Source organism: Neoarius graeffei, chromosome 6, assembly GCF_027579695.1.
Source record: "Neoarius graeffei isolate fNeoGra1 chromosome 6, fNeoGra1.pri, whole genome shotgun sequence".
Classification (NCBI taxonomy): Eukaryota; Metazoa; Chordata; class Actinopteri; order Siluriformes; family Ariidae; genus Neoarius; species Neoarius graeffei.
The window spans coordinates 56,958,001-56,980,145 of record NC_083574.1 but is presented as its reverse complement, the minus strand read 5'-3'; the positions used below and the strand labels follow the sequence as shown (position 1 = coordinate 56,980,145).

The 22,145-nt window shown below is 41.6% G+C and overlaps 1 protein-coding gene across 4 annotated transcripts in view; it reads left to right on the top strand.

The window, feature by feature from the left end:
* Window positions 1-625: 625 nt before the first annotated feature.
* Window positions 626-22,145, top strand: part of cttnbp2 (cortactin binding protein 2) — a 137,393-nt gene continuing 115,873 nt past the window's right edge. For all 4 annotated transcript variants that reach the window (XM_060923915.1, XM_060923914.1, XM_060923913.1 and 1 more), the window contains exons 1-2: window positions 626-919; window positions 5,772-5,879. In XM_060923915.1, coding sequence (XP_060779898.1) covers window positions 839-919; window positions 5,772-5,879 — 189 coding nt within the window. In that variant the 5' untranslated portion in view covers window positions 626-838. The remainder of the gene's footprint in view (window positions 920-5,771; window positions 5,880-22,145) is intronic.

The following is a 22,145-nucleotide window of genomic DNA, read 5'->3' as shown; positions in this document are numbered from 1 at the left end:
GGGTGTACCCCGCCTTTCGCCCGTAGTCATCTGGGATAGGCTCCAGCTTGCCTGCGACCCTGTAGAACAGGATAAAGCGGCTAGAGATAATGAGATGAGATGAGATTGTGTTAAGCTGTTGGCCCTAGCCTATGACAGGGCGGGCGGGCCCACACTAGGGCGGGCCCACGTGACTAAATGGGCGGGCCCGGCCCCCAAAGGCCCGCCCATCGCGTGTATTATTGGCCTCGACTTGAGCAATAAAATTCTGTCTGTCTTGATAGTATTTTTGACAATGAATAAGAACATGCTCTACAGTCTCTGGGCTTTGTGATGCACAATACTCGCAGTTACCATCAGCATGCCTACTCATAATAAAGGGAGTGCCCAATACCACTTCCTCCTGTCTTGCATTAAGTGAACCAATAGCTCTATGTATTTCAGGCTGAATGTTAAAAAGATGCCTCCCAGAAGACCCATTCTCCCAATTAATAATTTCATTAAAACAAAACAGAGCACTAAATTGGTCCAGGATATGCGCACTCGCTTCCAAAAGGCCCGCGCAGAACGGCGCGCGCTCACGTCATTCCTCCCGGTGTGTGTCAGGTTCACGCGCGCGGCGCGCACACACACACACACACACACTCGCAGCTGGAATAGGGCTCGCTTCCCGCCTCCACTGCAAACCCGGATCGGTTTGTGAAATCGCCTGGCCTGTGTTGATTCCCCGTTTCGCTTGTATGTAAATAAATGTTTTTCATTCGTGAGCGATTCGCTTGTGGTTAAAGCGGTGCCGGATGCGTGTGTTGACGGTGTGTGCGGCGCGCTCACTCCAACGGACCGCTACAGGGAGAAGAACATGGCGTCGGAAGGAGCGAAAGGGGAGCAGCCGCCTCCGCTGCAAACACTCTCAACCGCTGGCCATGGAAGCGTCGAGACGGTGAGAACACACACACACACTCACGCTTTTCAGTTTAACCTTTTCAATAATAGACATGCAATAAAAAAAGGGTTAAAATCCGATCTTGTTCTGTATATTTCTCACCGCGTTACTGCTCAACTCTGAGCCGCGGTATGAATAAGAGCCGTCGCTTTTTAAACCTCAAAATAAAGATCTTAACGCACTTGAATCATACTGTGGCCGTTTGTAGCTTATAATGCTACATTGTCATTGTTTCTCTTTTAGAAAAGCTCTCTCTAAGCTACAGTGTAACGTTATACTCTATATGTAGCGTTGCAGTGATTTTTATTATTATTTTCTTTAAATATAACGAAGCTTGCAGGGCTTTTCCCATCATCTGCTTAAACAGATTACTGAGAATTGAAATTTTTTTTTTTTTTTGTGTGTGTGTCTGAACATCTCAAAGTACCTTGATCATCGCCTTTGAAGGATCAGAACATTTTATAAATAATGACAGAATGAACTGTTGCTGGCCAAAGGATGGATTAGAATAACTTTACAGTACCGTATGATTCTGTTAATGTCAATAACCTTTCTCAATTGTGACCCATGTTTATATCATCGATAAGCCTTTACCATGGAAAGAATGAATTTTTGCTCCAAACCTGAATTGAAATTAATACAATTTTTGATTCCAGGCCGTGATCGTGAACCTTCTGGAATATATTTATTTATTTATTTAAACATTCAATTCACAAAAATGATAAACCTGCATGCTACGATCCAGCCGATCAGCTCTTATGAAAACGGGTCTTGGTCCCAAGAGAACAGCACTGGAGCCTTAAACAGATTCATGCATAATATCCTCGTGTCTGTCTATATATTGATCACCTTATTATTTAATCCGATATTAACAAACCGTTTTACTGACGCCATAGTTGCATCTTTTAACAGATTAGCGAGTGTTGTGTGTTTTAGATAGATGTATGGAAACGAATAGGTAAAAGAAATCACGAAAGGCCATGAGCAGGGCCAGAAAGAGAATGGACGAGGAGGGCGGAGGGAGGATGGGGCATGTTCACTGGAGATGTTTCTAAATTGGTCTGAATTTCAGTGACTCAGCTGACATAGTAGCATGTCATACAGCCAGTCTGAGCTGTTTTAACAGCCCGAGGCTCATTTACATTTACCATCGGACAGAACAGGTGCTCTGGACATGCCACTGTCCGTTGGTTGCGCTGTGTCAGCCGTAAATCTCTGTCTCGTGGGTTCATCCAGCTCCTCTCAAGGGCTTGCAAGGGTATGGCAGTACTGCATGTCTGAATTTGAAGTCATTTATTCTCGGTGCCCACGCAGGAACTTCTTTTGTTTGTTCTTGGTAGGATCTGATTCACAGAAAGAGTTTCTTTTGACAAGAACATCTTGGGTGGGTGGGTGTTCCATCTGGTTAGAGAGAGTGTTCTGACAGAATGTAGTTTGCTGACAAATTTAATTAAAGCTACAGAAGGATGTTTTAATGAGCATTAAACTTTAGTCACCAGGAATTGTATACATCTTGTTTTTAAGATTAAATCTTTTTAATGGAAGATGAGAATTTGAGTGAGAACACGCATCTTTTAGAGGCTGTCATCTTCAATTGAGAAAAGACAGATCATTTAGCACCTGTTTATCAGGGAAGCGGTATATGTGTGTCGGGTTTGGGGCATTTCCAATTTTCATATTTATAGAACCTGGATTTCCCAGTAGGGCTGAAACTGTAGACATTTTTCTGTGCCTTTTTGTGCATCTTTTTTTTGTTTATCTAAATTTAGTTAACTAGATTCTTAGTCGGGGCGGCACGGTGGTGTAGTGGTTAGCACTGTCGCCTCACAGCAAGAAGGTCCTGGGTTCGAGCCCCGGGGCCGGCGAGGGCCTTTCTGTGCGGAGTTTGCATGTTCTCCCCGTGTCCGCGTGGGTTTCCTCCGGGTGCTCCGGTTTCCCCCACAGTCCAAAGACATGCAGGTTAGGTTAACTGGTGACTCTAAATTGACCGTAGGTGTGAATGTGAGTGTGAATGGTTGTCTGTGTCTATGTGTCAGCCCTGTGATGACCTGGCGACTTGTCCAGGGTGTACCCCGCCTTTCACCCGTAGTCAGCTGGGATAGGCTCCAGCTTGCCTGCGACCCTGTAGAAGGATAAAGCGGCTAGAGATAATGAGATGAGATGAGATTCTTAGTCTTTTTAAAACGTGATCACAATGGGAAAGAATACGAGCAGGGTGTAATTTGAATAATAATGTAATAGTGGTAATACTATTCCCCCCCCCCCCCCCCCCCCCCCCCCAGACTGGATGAGAAACAGCTATAACTATGAGCTTTTTGGTGCAAGATGATGAATGGATTAAAAAACAACACAGCATTCTAGTCTCATCTTCAGTGTTCATAATTGCGTCAAACAATACTCTGTTTGGTCCTTTTTTTTTTTTTAAATGTCACTCAAATGGCCTCTTCCTGTCAGTGAACGTGGTTCTCGGCTATATTGAGTGACAAAATGATCTGTTCCCTCTGGTTAGAGAAAGCGTTCTGACAGAATGCAGTTTGCTGACAGTTAAAGCTAAAGAAAGATATTTTAAAGAACGTTAAACTTTAGTCGCCGGGAATTTTCTATGTCTTGTTTTTAAGATTAAAAAAACAAGCATAGTAAAAGACTATGTGCTAAATATTCAGGCACCAACATAGCTTTCATTCTATACAGCCTACGATCTCCGTGTTTAAGTAACAAATCTTCAATTCAGAGCCATTCAATTATTCCCACCCTACACACTAGATTGCCAGGAAGGCCTGTTCAAAGGCACCGACTCGGTAGTTTTCCTGGAACACAGTGATATTCCCAGAGCACCAGGCTAGAAAATGCTATTTGCAAGCAGAAAGCATATTGATTACATGTTTTAGGACTGTTTTATGTCATCTGTAATGAAAGGGTTAAGGACTGATTTTTTTGTTCAAGACTCTTTGTCTGCTTTCAGAAGGGCTCACAGAATATACAGCAAGTTATAATAAACTTTGTCGGTTTGACGTTATGAATGCAAGTTCCAAATCAGTGTATTTGTATAATCAGAATAGGTTGTAATATATATTAAATATTAACTGCCTGCTGCTATAAATTAGTAACTGACATTCTGTTCTTGCAACTGTTGGTTTTGTTTATGTAACATATCTGGAAATTAACAGACCCTGTTAAACTAGAATATAGCAAGCAAAATAGCTTTTTTTTTTTTTTTTTTCCAGTGAGGAACAAGAATTCTCCCAGTGACAAAAATGACAGCACCAGTAATGGGATTAGATAAAATGAGTATTCAGTGCAATGTAATAAACACTGTGCTTCTTATTCAGTGAATTTAGGTAAGCAGTACTGTCTCAGGAAATGTAGCCTTTTCTATTTCTTTTTTGTGATCATAATGCATATACTAAAACAAGACTGGGGCATTTTATATTTTTGGTCTTCTGTGGTACAGAGCAGTGCAATTGGAATAATAGGGGTTGGGGTTGAATACATACATTTACAGACGGTGTGGTTAGGCGTGCTACTGAGATCAAGTCAGCAACTCCCCTTCCCTTTAAGAACAAAGTGAATGCAGTTCAGCATGGCGGCACGGTTTTTGTAAAGACACACCGTTAGATTTCACTTAGAGATATTGTATTGATTTTTAGTGATAGAAATAACCAGACTGACAGAACTCGCAGCAAATACATTTTCTATCTTCACTTTATTTTATGTTGATAGTTCAGTAGTAGGGGCGGCACGGTGGTGTAGTGGTTAGCGCTGTCGCCTCACAGCAAGAAGGTCCAGGTTCGAGCCCCGTGGCCAGCGAGGGCCTTTCTGTGTGGAGTTTGCATGTTCTCCCCGTGTCCGCGTGGGTTTCCTCCGGGTGCTCCGGTTTCCCCCACAGTCCAAAGACATGCAGGTTAGGTTAACTGGTGACTCTAAATTGACCGTAGGTGTGAATGTGAGTGTGAATGGTTGTCTGTGTCTGTGTCAGCCCTGTGATGACCTGGCGACTTGTCCAGGGTGTACCCCGCCTTTCGCCCGTAGTCAGCTGGGATAGGCTCCAGCTTGCCTGCGACCCTGTAGAACAGGATAAAGCGGCTAGAGATGATGAGATGAGATGAGTTCAGTAGTATCACAAATGTAGAGACTTGGATACATTTTTTGAATGATGCACAGTTCACCAGAGCGCAGTTTGTCCCCTGGTTTCCCCACTATAAACACTATTAAAGTTCAGGAAAATACCTGATCATTTTTGCTTCTGTGCTAAGAGGGCATCTTGGGGGAATTTGAATATCGCACACTTGCATTTCACTCATGTCAGTGCAGCATGACAAAAAATTGGTTTCTGTCCAACCAAAATAGCAACACTTTTTTTTTTTTTGCATTCACCAAAAAAATTATGCTTGCGGTGATGTAATGTGATGCCTTTACTTTGTTAACACGCTCAATACAAGCATCGGAAACATGAAATGTAACATTGTCATGCCAAAGAACCACGCTGATCTGAACTGAAAAAGGAAGTTGCACTATAGCAGATCAATTATTCTGTCACTTAAGTATTGAGTGGCGTATGTTTATGCTTTCACGCCGTAGTGACGGGAAAAAACAAATCTGTTGAAAGCATCTTCTAATTAGCTTCTTTAGAATCTGCCTGCTTTACCTTTAGGTCATGGTTGTCTTTTTATAATTCTGCTCAAAGTTGTGGTTGTAATGCCTTTGTTGTATTTCATTCCATGTAATTGTGAGCGGTGTCTGCTCTTACTATGTAGCACTAACACCGTCAAGAATCTGAGCAATTGTCCAAAACTATCATTGCTGTTTTCTTGCCAGTGTGCCCACGTTTCTGTGTTTTTGTATGTTTCAGAAATGTGAGTTGAACATGGACAACCTGAGCAAGCCAGAGCTCCTGACCCTCCTGAGCATCATGGAGGGTGAGCTGGAGGCCAGAGACCTGGTCATTGAGGCTCTTAGGGTGAGTAATTTTCTTCCTGATACACAACACCCAGTATTCCTGTGTGTATGTATATATATAATATACACACACACTTGCTGACATTTTTAGGGGTCCAAGATGGGTCCGATTGGGCTAATGGTGGTGCTATAGTTCAGTGTCTTATGTTTTAAACCATGAGTCCTGCAAACAAAATACTTATCCCAATGATTACTTGGGTTCTACCAACCAAAAAAAAAAAAGCCTCAAGAGCCCTTTAGATTGTCCACTTAGGTTTTTATAATATACAAAGCCTACTTTGTAAACTAGTCCCAGTCCTTAGTTCTAGGATCTATCTCCGCACATTTGGTGCCAAACTACTAGGGCTGTACTGATACACCCAACTCACGATTCGATTCGTATCGCGATTTTTGACCCATGATTCGATACGCCCACGATTTTTTTAAAAATGTTTTTTTAAAGTAGTAAATTTGACTTATTAACATTTACTTACTTACTTACATTAACTATTTAATAACAAATAATTCAGACCACTGCAGAGAATGAGTAATGTGTATGCAAAAATGAACATGTATATCCAAAGATTGTTTTATTTCTCAAAATAATACTGTTGAGCCGGAAGCTCTGTTTTTTTCGGTTCTGAAAAAGTCATTTTTCCAAATCGTGTAAATCCGTTAAGATTTTTTTGGGGGGTGGCTCTCTCACTGTCTCACTCTCATAGGGCCAATGATTTTCTGTGATCGCGGAAAACAGATGGAAATTACGGAATTTTTATGGTGAAACATTGCTCGCGTGTCAAAATGTAACTGCCGCAGAAGGCTTCCGCCCAAGCAGACATGCCTTCAGTGTTGCCAGATATTGCTAACGTTTTCCACCCCAAAATATGTTCAAAACCAGCCAAAAAGCACTAAACCCGCCCAATCTGGCAACACTGCATGCCTTTCCGGTCAAGTGATTGTGATTGGCTTGTGGCACACCTAGCCAGCCAATGAGCTGCTTGTTTACAGATTCGCTCCCCGCGTCGCAACCAGAATGGCGACCGCTTAAAAGAAATGAATGCTCTGCCAGTGGCGAGTGTGGACGTTGCGTGACTCGCAGAAGATTGTCGCAGGTCGGCGAAAAAACGACTTACTAATAGATGTATAAAAAAAAAGTAATTTAAGTAAGTTTAAAATGTAATTTAAATAAAAAGTAAAGTATTCATAAATTGAAGTTTGGAAGCGCCTCTGTTTTTGGGCTGAGAAGTTTGAAAGGGTGTACCGCGATTCTGCCTTCTTGTATCGCGATACGGATTGTGGCTCTGCGTATCGCGATTTCGATACGCATATTGTTACAGCCCTACAAACTACTCAGCAGAGTGAGAAACTCCTAAATATACTCATTATATATTTGTAAACAATATGGTAGCCACATGTAAATCAGTTCTAATCAGACAAAGCCTAATTTATTTAAACAACTGTAACTCATGATTGTTTGCATGGATTTGCATGAAACGCTGCACAAAAGCCACATACAGGACGAGATTCTGAGGTGAGGCGAGCTCATACGTAGGGGGTGGAGCTAAAAACAGATGTCAACTGTGTTTCAGGAATTGTAAGTCTGATTGAGCTGAAAATTGGTATGCTGCATCTTTGTGCTAATTTGCAAGTGGATTTTTGATAATGACCTAATTACTTAGAAAACACTGCCACCATCAGCCAATAAGATTTCAGCAGGCATTTGACGGGGTTAACAGTGAGCGATCTCCACGAAATTGAATGGCAGGTTTTGGACTCGCTACCATCTGATTCAGTCTTGCTCAGATTGCCCACCAGGGGCACTGTTTATGTTCGTATGCACAAAAACAAGCATATCTCTTGGTTCTTTTTTTTTGTTCAAACTGTGACAAAAATGGCTGTTTTGAGAATTTTGCTCCACCCGTTTAAATTTGTGATAATTTGCATAATATGCGAAACCTGCTTTTGGAAAAGTAGTCCTAGGTTTTTTAGCCTATCTTCACAATTGTGGTGTCATAGTACTCAGCAGAGTGTGATTTCTCAATAATTATCAAAATCATGTTGACCTTTGTAAATATGATCACCATTTGTCAGTCAGTTCTAAGGATGCAGAGCTGGTATACTCAAACGGCTGTAATTCATGATGGGTTAGATGGCTTTGAACCAAACTTGAAAGGCTTGTTCAGTACAAGGTTCTGATGATGTCTGTAAAGGTTGGGGTGTGGTCATTAAAAGGTGTTGGAGTTAGGCGCAAATAGTCAGATGTCAGCAGGCATTTCACACAACAGGCATTGATTTGTCATCACAGAAGTTGATAAATATGTTCGTCTATGGTCCTCATTGTTCTACGTAGCTTGGCAAGAATTAGCCACCAGGGGCGCTACTTGCAAGGAGTACTTTTACATTACATTAGCAGACGCTTCTATCCAGAGCAACCTACAACAGCAGTGGACAGCTCGGGGAGCAGTTAGGGGTTGGGTGCCTTGCTCAAGGGCATGTCAGGTATTCCTGCTGGTCCAGGAAATTGAACTGGTGATCTTTTGGTCCCAAAGCTGGTTCTCTAACCTTTAGACCATGGTTTTCCCATGGAAAATAAATGTTGCATTTTTGGTAATGAGATTTTCTTTATTTAAAAAAAATTGTGTGGAAATCAAAGTGTGATTTCATGAATTATTACATGTCTACCCAGTGCCTTAAGCCTCGGTCACAACTGGCTGTATGTGCTCCTACGGCCGGTCTACGTGCAAGAAACGCACGGAGGGCGCGCGTATGACGTGCTGATTTTCGAGCTGTAGACTGGCCGCAGACCGGCCGCAGAGGTTCTTTGTCATGTCAAACAAACTCTACGGGCGCTTACGTTTTTTTTAGGTTGCAAGACAAACTTACGGCCAACGTGCGTCTTTTCTCCATGAACAACAAAAAAAAGCAGCGATTTGGGAAACGCCAAAAATCGCACGGCCAAAAAATCATATGTCCGGTTGTGACCTAGGCTTTAAAGGGGCCAGCTCACCCTTTCCAGAAGTCTCTGTGCTAAGTAGTGAATCACCATTTTTGATGACATCGATATTCCACTGTGTTATGTTGGAAAAACTTTCGGCAACAATGTCATCCTATGCCATTGATCATAAACTGTAATGTGAAATTGAAAATATTTTGAGAAAGTAGTTATATTTTAAATTCTTTTGACTGACCCATACTCTGTTTTCATATGGTTATTCCATTGTAATGGACCAGAACCGGCCTTGGCTGTTTCATGGGCAGCCACAAAGGAAAGATAATGAAATAGTTACTTATTTTGTTTCCTAAAATCACATCAAAGATGACTAAGTAAGGGGATAATGTATAGTGAACTGGTTATTATTGTGAAATAAACCCCAAGGGGGTGATGCAGGGACCCCGCCCCCCAATAATGAAACATCTGCTTACTGAAGAAATCAATAATTTGACACTAACTATTGATTTTAAAATGGTTTTTGGATTTAAAAAAAAAAGATTTTATTGCTTCCACTAATGTCCATAGCAACAGTCTGTTATTCAGAAATAACATACCTTAGAATGCTGTAATTGACCTATCAGAATTGAGTTTTCAAATAAGCCATGTAATAAAGGTAGATAAACTTCAATCTTATCTCTCACTGAGGCTGATAATCTTCCACAACTAGAGGTATCATACAAGTTTGCTGCTGTCGTAGTGTGTGTTGGTAGGATTGGAGAACCATAGGCATTTCATTCATGATAACTGGTCCCCCTCTACTTCTAGGCTGATACTTGAGTCCTCATAATCATCTTCCACGACGATGTCTTCCATTTTTATTAGCAAACATTTTCTTTTAAAGGCTTGGTTTTCAACTAGGTTAGTACACACAGAGAGCTAGCAGAGTAGCGGTCAAGTGCTTTTAAAATGCAGTGGCCTGTAAGTAAACAAAAATAACTAAGTGGATTCAGGGAATGGTGAACTGGCCCCTTTAATTGTTGAGCCACAAAGAAATTCGATACAAATATAAATTATAGTAGGTAGGCATGTAATGATGTATTGTGGGACGATAAATCACGATGCAAATTTATGGCTATTCAAATAAATTCAGTAAAAAAAAAATCAGGCTGCCTAATCTTAGTTTTTCCTACCTGTAATTGTGTTGCTTAGACAGCAAAGGGTGCAATAAAGTACGATAGAGCGAATGAGTGTGACATCCCCATAGGTGGAAGTAACACAGTTCTAATACCACAGAAACAGATCTAAAATGGGGGAATAGCTGTTGTGATTGACTGTACAAATAGATTTAACAAGAAATTGGAGTTCTCTTTTTACAGACTGCCAAAAGCTAAAGAAAAATGGAGGTGGTTGTTTTATAGTTAAGCCTGACGACAACCTTCACAAATGTTCGTAAATGTAAAGAAAATAATTAACTTTTTAAATTTTTAATAAAAGGAATATTTGTTAATAGGCTATTATTTTACTGCAACCTTTATAAATGTTTGTAAATTGTTTGTTATTAAGAAAATGAAATAAATATTTTAATTTGACAAAAGGAATATTTAAGTTGATGAATAATAGAAAATAAATGTTGCTTTTTTGGTAAGTTTTTCTTTATTTAATTTTTTTTTTCAAAATATTGTGGGAAAATTGAATCGTAAACCCAATATCCTGAATTTAAATTGAATCATGGATTAGGTGAATCGTTAAATGGCTAATAGCAGGATCTAAGTGTGATTTATTATAATAATGATGCTGAGGATGGAATGCAGTTTCCCACTGGTTTATGGAGAGATGCATTGAGATTTAAAATTTTAATGTCTTCCATCAGTAAAGGCAGTTATGTGTACAGTTGATCATTAAAGCAAAATGTATTCAGGCTTTCCTCTTATCGTGTTTTTTTTTTTGGTCAGAAAAGAATCAGAAAATATTGTGCTATGATTTGACAAACAAGGAAAGGGTACTGTAACCTAAGAACTAGTCATTAAATTAGTTATTAAGAAATTAAGCAATTTGGTCAGAAAGTTATATCGCAAACTTATTTTAATCACATTTTGATGTAACCAATTAATCAATACTGATGCGTCCTTAAAATATGTTGAACATCATCGTTCACACATTGCACCTCATTTATCAAGCTAGAAATGAAGAATAAATTTATTCGTCACTCATTTTCAGGAGCCTTCTCATAAAATGTGGTGTTTTTAAAAAATCTAGTTTATATCTGATGAGCGCTCCAGAGTTTCTGTAAATTTATGTCCGAGGAAACTCACTAATATGAACCTCAGTTGACAGGCTTCAACTCACATAATTGGCATGAATTGCAGCTACTGATACCGCTATCAAGTTTTTCAATTGCACACATGTTTAATTAATAATTTTGTCAAACTTGGTAATTTCAAGTTATTGATGTGAAAGAAGGCAATCCAAAATATATCCGTAAATTAAGACAAGTAAGGCTGAAAAACCTGTTGTAAAAAAAAAAAAAAAGGTAAAATGGCTAACTTTTGAGAGGGCTTTCCCTTTTATAGAGTTTTGTGGGCATCACTAAATGTAAATTAGCTCTTCCTTGAATTTGGTAACACTGTATGTTTGTCTGAATTTATAAAACAATTTCTAATGATGAATTGATTACTTAAAGGTCCCATGACACACGCTTTTCAATTATTTTGTATTATTCCCTGAAATGGGGCGGCACGATGGTGTAGTGGTTAGCGCTGTCACCTCACAGCAAGAAGGTCCGGGTTCGAGCCCCGTGGCCGGCGAGGGCCTTTCTGTGCGGAGTTTGCATGTTCTCCCCGTGTCCGCGTGGGTTTCCTCCAGGTGCTCCGGTTTCCCCCACAGTCCAAAGACATGCAGGTTAGATTAACTGGTGACTCTAAATTGACCGTAGGTGTGAATGAGTGTGAATGGTTGTCTATGTGTCGGCCCTGTGATGACCTGGCGACTTGTCCAGGGTGTACCCCGCCTTTCGCCCGTAGTCAGCTGGGATAGGCTCCAGCTTGCCTGCGACCCTGTAGAACAGGATAAAGCGGCTAGAGAGAGATAATGAGATTCCCAGAAATGTTTTTGTAAAGTTTGTAATTGGTTCTTTTTTTCCTATGTTGTTTTAATACGGTTGGGAATAGGACTGTATGATATGACCAAAATCTCATATCCCTGTATTGGTCATTTCATATCCAGATAATGATATGTATCACAATATAGTACATTTTCTGTAAAGTCAAAGAATAACTAAATAAATAAACCTATTTTTAAAAGTCTGGAACATAGCATTTTCAGATCACATAAATAATTATAACACTTTTCTGATGATTTTGATGAAGTATAAACCTGATATAAGTGCATATTTTCATAAGGTTGTTGATAATTAATGGTGGTAAAATTGTTCGCATTAACTCAAGTGTTTGTTAAAAAAAAAAAAAGGCTAGTTATTTAAAAAAAATGTTTTGATCCAAAGTAATACTAATAATGAGAGTCCTTATTTCACTCATGCATCCTGGTCTTAATGGTTAATTTCTTTAAGAAATAACATTTACCTGTAATTTTGCTGGGGGGGGAATATCAACCTCTAATCCGCAGCTAATAGCTAGGTCCGTGCTAATGAGCAGCCTGTCATTCGGAACAACAGCAGCATCTGCATTCCAAATAAACTGTTCAAATGCTGAAAAATATTGCTGGAAAGAGATTTGTGACGCAACGTAATAAATGATGCAGCGTAATATGCACAGCCCTAGTTGGGTCTCTTTTGGGTTTTTCTGATACTTAACTTGAGGAAGCTTGGCCACCATCATGTGACTATAGCGATCAGATGCGTAATAGATTTGATCATGAGCTGAGGTGAGGAGGTCAGCCAGTGGGGATACTTCTGCAACCTTACTTGGGATGTCCAAACGAGATGAGGGCATCCGCAGAGTGACGCCAAGCACTAAAGCACTGCTGCACAGAGCGCTGGACAACCACGATGTTAAAATGAGCAACGAGCTCACTGTAGTCCATAGCTAGGAGCACAGGCATCACCCACGGCGAACCAAGGCCTGGAGGGAACCGACGCCCAAAACTGGGTCCGGAGCTACACAACAACCGGCGGACAAAAACAGTCAAACATCAAACTACACAAACGCGCACAAAAAAAGGAGCGAAAATAAAATTAAGAAAGCTCCGATGAGAAGCGGCAGCCAGAATGCACACGATGTACTCTCAACTGGAGTCGGAAATGGAAATGTGAACAGACCTCATCATTTGTGACATGGTGGTACCAGCAGATACCAAGGATGTAATATAGGCAGGTTTGGTGGTCGGCATCAAAGCGATGATTAGTTGCAACAGAGAGGGTCCGTGTTTTGCAGCCGTTAAGGACAAGGATGTAGGTGTCGAAGGTGCAGATTTTGGTGGCTGTGTGGCTCTTGCTACCGCGCCACACTTGGGCAAGTCAGCCAAAGGTTCTGCGACGCAATTGGAGGCGACTGTCAGTCTCAGGGTTTTTTTTTTTTGAGGGTGGGGTGGGGAGATTGCTCAATTTTTCCTGATACTGGTGTTAAAATGGTACTTTTGAAATGGTGCTGGTGCCTAGAGTGTCTGGAAAAAAAAGCACAAATGGAATGTCAGCAACATTTAAAGAATGGCTTTTATATTTCTAATGCAAATTAAATTTTTTTTTAAATTGAACAGTATAGAGGATTTCGACGTGACGTCACAGGTCACGTGACGCCCCGGTGTCCGCCATTTTGAAGGTCAAGCTAGCTAATGTCAACAACATAGTAGCTGGTATGTTACTGTAGCAATGTTTACGTTCAGTCATTTGGATGACTGTTAAAACCTTTCAGTCTCAAGTTTTTCCTTTACTGTATTTACTAGTTTACTGAGCAAGCGCGCTCGGGCAGGCTGGGAGCAAGCGCGCTCGGGCAGGCTGGGAGCAAGCGCGCTCGGGCAGGCTATGTTGTTGACATTAGCTAGTGCTAACAGCTAGCTGCTAGCGCACTGCTACAACTACACCGACCCTAATAATACAGTTCTTGGTTATTGCCTGGTAACAGCAAATTTATAACGGGCCATGTCTCAACAGACTAAGAAGTTATTTCAATGACATTTAATAACATTTTGTTTATCCTGAGGACTGAAAGTAAATGAAAATGTGAACAAACCTTAGCTGTAATAAGATGGCGACCACCGGCTCCAGGGACGACCCGCTGATGTAGGCATGTTACCCAGCCTGGTTTTTAACGACATAGGTATACAGACCATGTGGGCCGAAGTCAGGTAAAGACGAGGGCTTCGTGTACTTCCATACGTCAGTGAACAATCCTGGTGGAAGCAGGTAAACGTTGTTCTCTAAGCCTGCTAACCTCAATTTTTGCAAATACCTCTCCCTCTGCTCGCCCTGTAAATGCCCTACGTTGCTGGATAGTGAAGGCGTTTTCTGCATCTCGCTCCTTTTTCTTTTATGTTTTTTCCCTGGTATTTCCCACACGCCTGACTGCAGGTCAGGAAGGTCACCCACGCTGCAGCGCTGCAAAGCCAGAAAAAGATAGCCTGGTAACATGTACGGATCACGTACACCAGCATCATTGATTTTCTGGTGATATCGCTTCTTACTCGCGTCATCTAGGCCGGATAAAATACTCGACAATGAGACTTCGTCATGATCAACATGTGTATCACTACCGGTAGTCGCCATATTTGTGACTGTCAAAATGGCTCCGTCTACTTGTTGACATGGCAACGGTCACGTGGGTCGAAAACCTCTATACACTGATCAGCCATGATTGAGCCATTCACTGACAGGTGAAGTGAATAATGTTGATTATCTCATTACAGTGACATCTGTCAAAAGGTTGGATATATTAGGCAGCAAGAGAACAGTCAGTTCTTGAACCTGTTGTGTTGGAAGCAGGAAAAATGGGCAAGCGTAAGGATCTGAGTGACTTTGACAAGGGCCAAATTGTGATGCCTAGATGACTAGGTCTGAGCATCTCCAAAATGGCATGTCTTATGGCGTGTTCCCAGTATGCAGTGGTTAGTACCTACCAAAAGTGGTCCAAAGAAGGACAACCAGTGAACCGGCGACAGGGTCATGGGTGTCAAAGGTTCACTGATTCACATGGGGCACGAAGGCTGACTCATATAGTCCAGTCCTACAGAAGAACTACTGGAGCACAAACTGCTGAACGTTAATGCTGACATCTTTGTTTTAGCCAGCATTAACTTTTTCAGCAGTTTGTTAATTAATTTCAGTTTGTTTGCAGAAATAAAATGGCAATTAAAAAAAAAATCCCACTTGATTTCAAAATCATTTTGCTGTAGTTGCTAAAACTGACCCTGGGTTTTATGTGGTACGATGAATTTGTGTAATTGCACATTTAAAAAAAGTATATAATTAGTAATCAAATAATTAAAGCTATGCTATAAAATAAATCACATTTACTACTGTACTCGTACAGTAATCCAGTGTAATATATAATATTGCACTTCTAATGAGTCTTATGCCCCACGACTACAACTTTCAGAATGTGGAAATGTCATTCTCAATTTTTAGTGTTTTATTTTTAATACACATAGATTTTATTACTGTACTACATCTGTAAGACCTTTGTGTAATATTGTACTTGTATTGAGTCTTGCATCCCGCTGTACCGGATCCATACTGTATCTTAACACTGCAGTATGTTAGATATCCTGCAAAGAAGACGACCGTAATCTTTGTAGACTCTTACACAGTTGCCCAGATGACTTTATTAGGAACACTATACTGTGTAGGGCCTATTGGATTCAGATCCAGTGACTGAGAAGGCCACTGAAGAGCATTTCGCTCATTGTCATGTTAATGAAAGCAGTTTTAAGATGAATTTTTTTTTTTTTTGTAAGATGAATTTTTCTTTGTGACATGATGCATTATCGTGCTGGAAGTAGCCATTAGAAGATGGTAAATTGTGGGCATGAAGGCATGCACATGGTCAGCAGCAATACTCAAATTGGCTGTGGCACTCAAGAGATGATTGATTAGTATTAATGGGCCCAGAGTGTGCCAAGAAAACACTCCCCACACTAAAACGCCACCTCAGCCAGCCTGGACTGTTGACGTAAGACAGGTCGGGTCCATGGATTCATGCTGTTGGTGCCAAATTGTGACCCTACTATCGGTGTGCTTCAGCAGAAATTGAGATTCATGAGACGAGACTATATTTTTCGAGTCTTCATCTGTCCAGTTTCAGCGATCCTGTGCCCACTGCAGCCTCAGCTTTCTGTTCTTGGCTGACAGAACTGGAACCTCACATCGTTTTCCACTGTTGAAGCCCATCTGCCTTAAGGTTTGACATGTTGGGCATTATGAGATGCTTTTCTGCTCACCACACTTGTACAGAGTTGTTATCTGAGTTTCTGTAGCCTTTCTGTCAGGTCAATTCTCCATGACCTCTCTCTCAACAAGAAGGCAGTTCTGTCCGCAGAACTGCCACTCACTTGTGGTTTTTTTTTTTTTTTTTCCTTCCCCATTGATTACACCATTCTGAGTAAACTCTGGAGACTGTCGTGTGTGTGTGTGTGTGTATTCCAGGAGTTCAGCAGTTATAGAGATGTTCAAACTAGCCCATCTGGTATCAACAATCCTGCCCTGCTGGTCCATATCTACATGAATTCATGCACTGCACTGCACTGCTGCCACACTATTGGCTGATGAGATCATTTCATGAATGAGCAGGTGTTCCTAATAAAGTGGTTAGTGTACTGTATGCTTGAATACTATAATGGCCAGCTTGTCAGTGTTGGTATTTTATGGCAATATCCCTAAAGTGATAAGCTAGCATGATGAGAATTAGAAGAGAAATAATTATGAAACCCCTCCCAGAATAGTTATGGACCAGTGTTCCTATTTGCATCAGTATCTTGCTGTGGAATGAAAAGATAAGCTACTTGCAACATTTCCACCTTCAAGGTCAGAAATGCCACGGAGTGTTCTAGTACAGCTTGTGTCTCGAAATGGTTACTCTGGGCTAATTTTTAAGATGACCTATAGATGGAATGCACTAATGGACATCTCTGTCTCTTCATATTTAAGCATAACAATGCAGCTGTCGGCACTTTTCTCCTGCTTTCTGTGTTTCCTCTTTTTTTCTCTTTCTCTCTGTAGTGACTTTCATTGTACTCCGACTGTCTATTCCCTTGCTCCCATTGTTCCCCAGTCAGCTCTTCCCTCTGGGTATTCCATTTCTATAATTCTCCCTTGTCCTTCATCCCACTTTCCTTCGTCATAGCAGTCAGAAGCTGAACGTTACTTCTAATGGGGGAAATGGGCCTGATTATGTACGGAGAATAGAAAGCTGGATAATTCTGCGATGTCCTTTAGTTGGGGAATTTTAAGGAAAATTAGAGTTTTGTGGCTCAGAGTGGCCACTCCATTCATTATTGAGAGGTCCTTGTCTGTGTGATTAATTAGTGAGCAGACTGTTCTCACTTTTCATCAGCAAATTAAATGAATTGGTGCCGAATCACATGCCTGATGACCTTTTCATGCTTGGTTTCAGAGACAATGTTAATAAGTGTGGGAACTATTTTTGTGGCCTTTGCTTAGTGATCTTAATGTGATCTCGTGTGAAGTGAACAGTCGGGCTGCAACTACTGATTTATTTTATTCATTGGTTAATCCAAATTTTTTTGTGTGTGCGTTAAATACAAAAGATATTTATTTGCAGCATTTTAATCAGGATTAGATTAAAGATTCAAGAGAGCTTTACTGTCAGTATGTGCCATGTACAAGTATTCTCTTCTGGGCCTCCGTCAGTCAAATTTTGACTATGGATAACATCCGTCCTCTATCTGTCCATGGAACTTTGGCAGCTACAGCTGTGGCTGTAGAGCCCTATGCGTTAGTGGCAGTCCCTGCCGCAAAGGTTGCATAGGAAGGTGGTTGCTGTTGGGTTGAAAGCACTGTGCTTTCGACGGTGTGCCCGGTGTGCCTCTTCCAATAACCTAGTCTCATCTGCTTGAAGCTGCTGGTTATAGGGTGTGTTTTTCCACTTTAGGCAATCTGCTGCAATCGTTTCCCAAGACTTGACAATATCCACCACTTTCATGTCTCTTTTAGAAACATCCTTGTATCAGAGGCTGGGCCAACTGACGTTTCTCTTGCCACTTGTAAGCTCTCCATAGAGAATGTCTTTAGGGATACGACCATCTTCCATGCGGTGGACATGGCCCAACCAGTGCAACCTGCACTGTCTTAGAAGGGAGTAGATGCTTGGAAGACCAGCAACAGACAGGACTACGTTGTTGGAAACTCCATCTTTCCAAGATATCCCCAAGATTTGCCTCATGCACCTCAGGTGGAAGGTGTTCAGTCTTCTCTCCTGTCTTGCATATGTAGTCCACAATTTGCTGCCGTACAACAGAGTGCTGATGTCACAGGCATTGTACGCTGACATCTTGGTTTTCACTGTTAGCCTAGGGTTTGTCCATACTCAGGTAGCGAGGTGAGCAAAAGTTATGGCCGCCTTGCCAATTCTCTTATTGATCTCGCTATCTAAAGAGAGGTTATCAGCGATGATGGAGCCAAGGTATGTGAACTCGTGGACGACTTCGAGCACGTAATTGTTAATAGTGATGAGCAGTGGAGTCACGGTACCTTGTCCCAAGACGTTTGTCGTCTTCAAACTGATGGAGAGTCCGAAGTCCTCCCATGCCAGAGCAAAACAATTGATCGGTGTCTGTAGAGCCCGTTGGGTGTGGGCTACTAATGCTGCGTCGTCGGCGAACATGTCTCTCACGAGCTTTGCGTACTTTGGTCTCAGCTCCAAGCCGCGTGAGGTTGAAGAGCCTGCTGTCTGATCTGGTTCGCAGATAGATTCCCTCGGTCATTGTGCCAAAGGCATGTTTGAGAAGCAGGGCAAAAAAGATTCCAAACAGTGTGGGGGCAAGGACACAACCTTGCTTTGGCACCATTGCGAATGTCAAAGGGTTCGGAACGGTTTCCGAATATTTATTTGCAGCATTTTAATCAGGATTCCAGGGAGATTTGTCAATATGTACCATGTACAAGTATAACGGCATTGAAATACCGTTTCTCTCAGACTCCCCATGGTGCATTTACAGAGAAATAGAAAGATTATAAAACAAGCTATATAAATTACTCATATATATAAAATATATAAATAAGCAAGAACAAGAAGCCTTTATTTCACACAAAGTACAGTGAAATACCTCCTCTGCATTTAACCCATCTAAAGCAGTGAAAAGACACACACATGCGCACGCACACACAAGTGAGCAATGAATACACACATGTACCCAGAGCAGTGGGCAGCTATACTACAGCACCTGGGGAGCAGTTGGGGGTAGGGGACTTGTTCAAGGGCACTTCAGCCCAACCTTCATGTTAACCTAACTGCATGTCTTTGGACTGTGGGTGGGGGACCGGAGCACCCGGAGGAAACCCACGCAGACATGGAGAGAACATGCAAAGTCCACACAGAAAGGCCCCCCCGTTGGCCACTGGGCTCGAACCCAGAACCCTTCTTGTTGTGAGGTGACAGTGCTAACCACTATGCCACCGTGTCGATAGCATTTATCCATTTAAACATCTAGCTATCTAAGTAAACAACATAAATGACAAGGCAAAGACAGGTGCAAAGTGGAATTGTTCATCTCATCATCTGTAGCCGCTTTATCCTTCTACAGGGTCGCAGGCAAGCTGGAGCCTATCCCAGCTGACTACGGGCGAAAGGCAGGGTACATCCTGGACAAGTCGCCAGGTCACCACAGGGCTGACACATAGACACGGACAACCATTCACACTCACATTCACACCTACGGTCAATTTAGTGTCACCAGTTAACCTAACCTGCATGTCTTTGGACTGTGGGGGAAACCGGAGCACCCGGAGGAAACCCATGCGGACACAGAGAACATGCAAACTCCGCACAGAAAGGCCCTTGCCGGCCATGGGGCTCGAACCCGGACCTTCTTGCTGTGAGGCGACAGCACTAACCACTACACCACCGTGCCGCCCGGAATTGTTCATTTTAGTGCAAAAATACAAGAGACTGCAGTTCAGTTTTAAGAGTTCAAGTTTTACCAGGATATTACGAATGCAAGACGCATTATGCACATCGTTTACTTCTGATTTTTTTTTTAAATCACTTGCCACACTTTTTACACCCGCGTGTCTGTATTTCAAGCCATGATTTGTTCAAATTTTGAACAAATTCAAAATGAACAATATCTACCAGTTTCACTTACTGAAACACTTCAATGCAGAGTTTACTTTTGCTTGCCATGTGTATGGACGAGGTGAATAATTTTCAGTGTGTGGAATCGACTCAAGTTTTGCAGTGGAGTCTTTGTTTTCAATACCCCAGATTAGTGAATCCCGTCACTTTTCCCTTTTTATGCCTCCGCCACTGTAAGGTGCAGGAGGCATTATGTTTTCGGGTTGTCCGTGTGTCCGTCCCGAAACCTTGTGAACATGATATCTCAAAGGTTGATGACAGGAATTTCACCAAACTTTCACTGTTTGTGCGCTTTGGGACAAACATAAACTGATTAGATTTTGAGATCAAAAGGTCTAAGGTCAAGGTCACTGTGAGGTCAAATGTCTGTCCGGAAACCTTGTGAACACTATCTCCAAGGCAGATGAAAGGAATTTCACCAAACTTTTCACCATTTGTGCATTTGGGGACAAAGATAAACTGATTAGGTTTTCAGGTCAAAAGGTCTAAGGTCAAGGTCACTGTGAGGTCAAATGTCTGTCCGCGTGCGTCTGTCCCGAAACCTTGTGAACGCGATATCTCAAAGGCTAATGAAAGGAATTTCACCAAACTTTCACGGTTTGTGCGCTTTGGGACAAACATAAACTGATTAGATTTTAAGCTCAAAAGGTCTAAGGTCAAGGTCACTGTGAGGTCAAATGTCTGTCCGCGAACCTTGTGAACACAATGTCTCCAAGGCTGATACAAGTAATTTCACCAGGTCAAGATTATTGTGAGGTCAAATGTCCATCCCCAAATCGCAACTTAATAAGGCGTGTAGTCTACTGGTTGGAGGCATCCCCATCGACGCCGTTGGCGTCGAGTTCTATCTAGGGTTTTTTTTTTTTTTTGGGATTGACTTTTGATGTGAATCGAAAGCAGGATGGAGACTTGATGCCAAGATGCCAATGTACATGACTTGGGTGTAGCAGCTACGGATTTTAAGTACAATTACGACGCTACGCGTAGACCTGAAAATAATGTTTTTCAACCGTTTTTGCCCTTATATCGATCGAATAAACACATTTTTGGCGTTCGGACTGTTCCGCATGTCATTGTTTACACTGACTCAGATAATTACGGAAATTTCCATATCCTTATGTTAGCTGCGCTGTAATTGGCTGAGAGGTGACCTGATTCATGCTCTCGGCCAATCACAGTGCATGTTAAATGCAGTGCTCAGAAATGCACAGTAGTGATGCGTAGTCATCTTCCTGGAAGCAAACGGTCTTTGTCGGTCTTGTTCCAGAATTGAAACGCTTGATTTCTCTCACAAACTAGTGTCAGGTGTGAAGTGAAGACAGACCATGGATTGTGAATGATGGAGTTTCCACCTAAAAAGAGAAGGCTATGTGAACAGCAATTTCTAGCTGAATACATGGCCAAGTGAGCAGCCGGGTAACGTACAAGCAATTCATGATAGCCAAAGGTTCAGTGTGTCACCGCCAGTCAGACAACAGAAGTACACTGGAGAAAGCAAAGTCAAGCTACATACAACAGATTATCTAAGTAACTTCAGCATGCTTAGTTTAATTAAATGTTGTATGGATGGGCATCTTTCAGTATTGACCAAGTTAACAGTTGAGGAAGTAAATACAGTAATTTTGTTGTTGGGCATGGTATTGATTTTATTAGGTTAAGTCCAGTATTAGACTGGTGCACAGTTCAGGAAGTAAACTTGTACAGCAGGGCTTTTCAAAGTGTGGGGCGCACCTCACCTAGGGGGCGCCAGAGTTCTTCAGGGGGGGCGCAACGTGAGGAAAAATAAACCAGAATAAGTTGCTATTGCGGACATTTAGCGAACTTCAGCGAGCCTTTGCCAGAGACAAAATGGATCGATTTTTAGTACCTAAAGCTACAGTGAGTGAGGAGACAGAGTCTGGGCCAAGCAAAAAAAAAGAAGGAAGTATGACCACGATTATTTAAAGTTTGGATTTTCATGGACTGGATCTGAAGATGCTCCACTGCCACAGTGTGTTGTCTGCCAAGAGGTGCTAGCTAACGATGCTATGAGATGTTTAAAATGTGTAAATCAAGATGTTTTTAAAAAAAAAAAAGCACAAATGTTTAAAATGTGTAA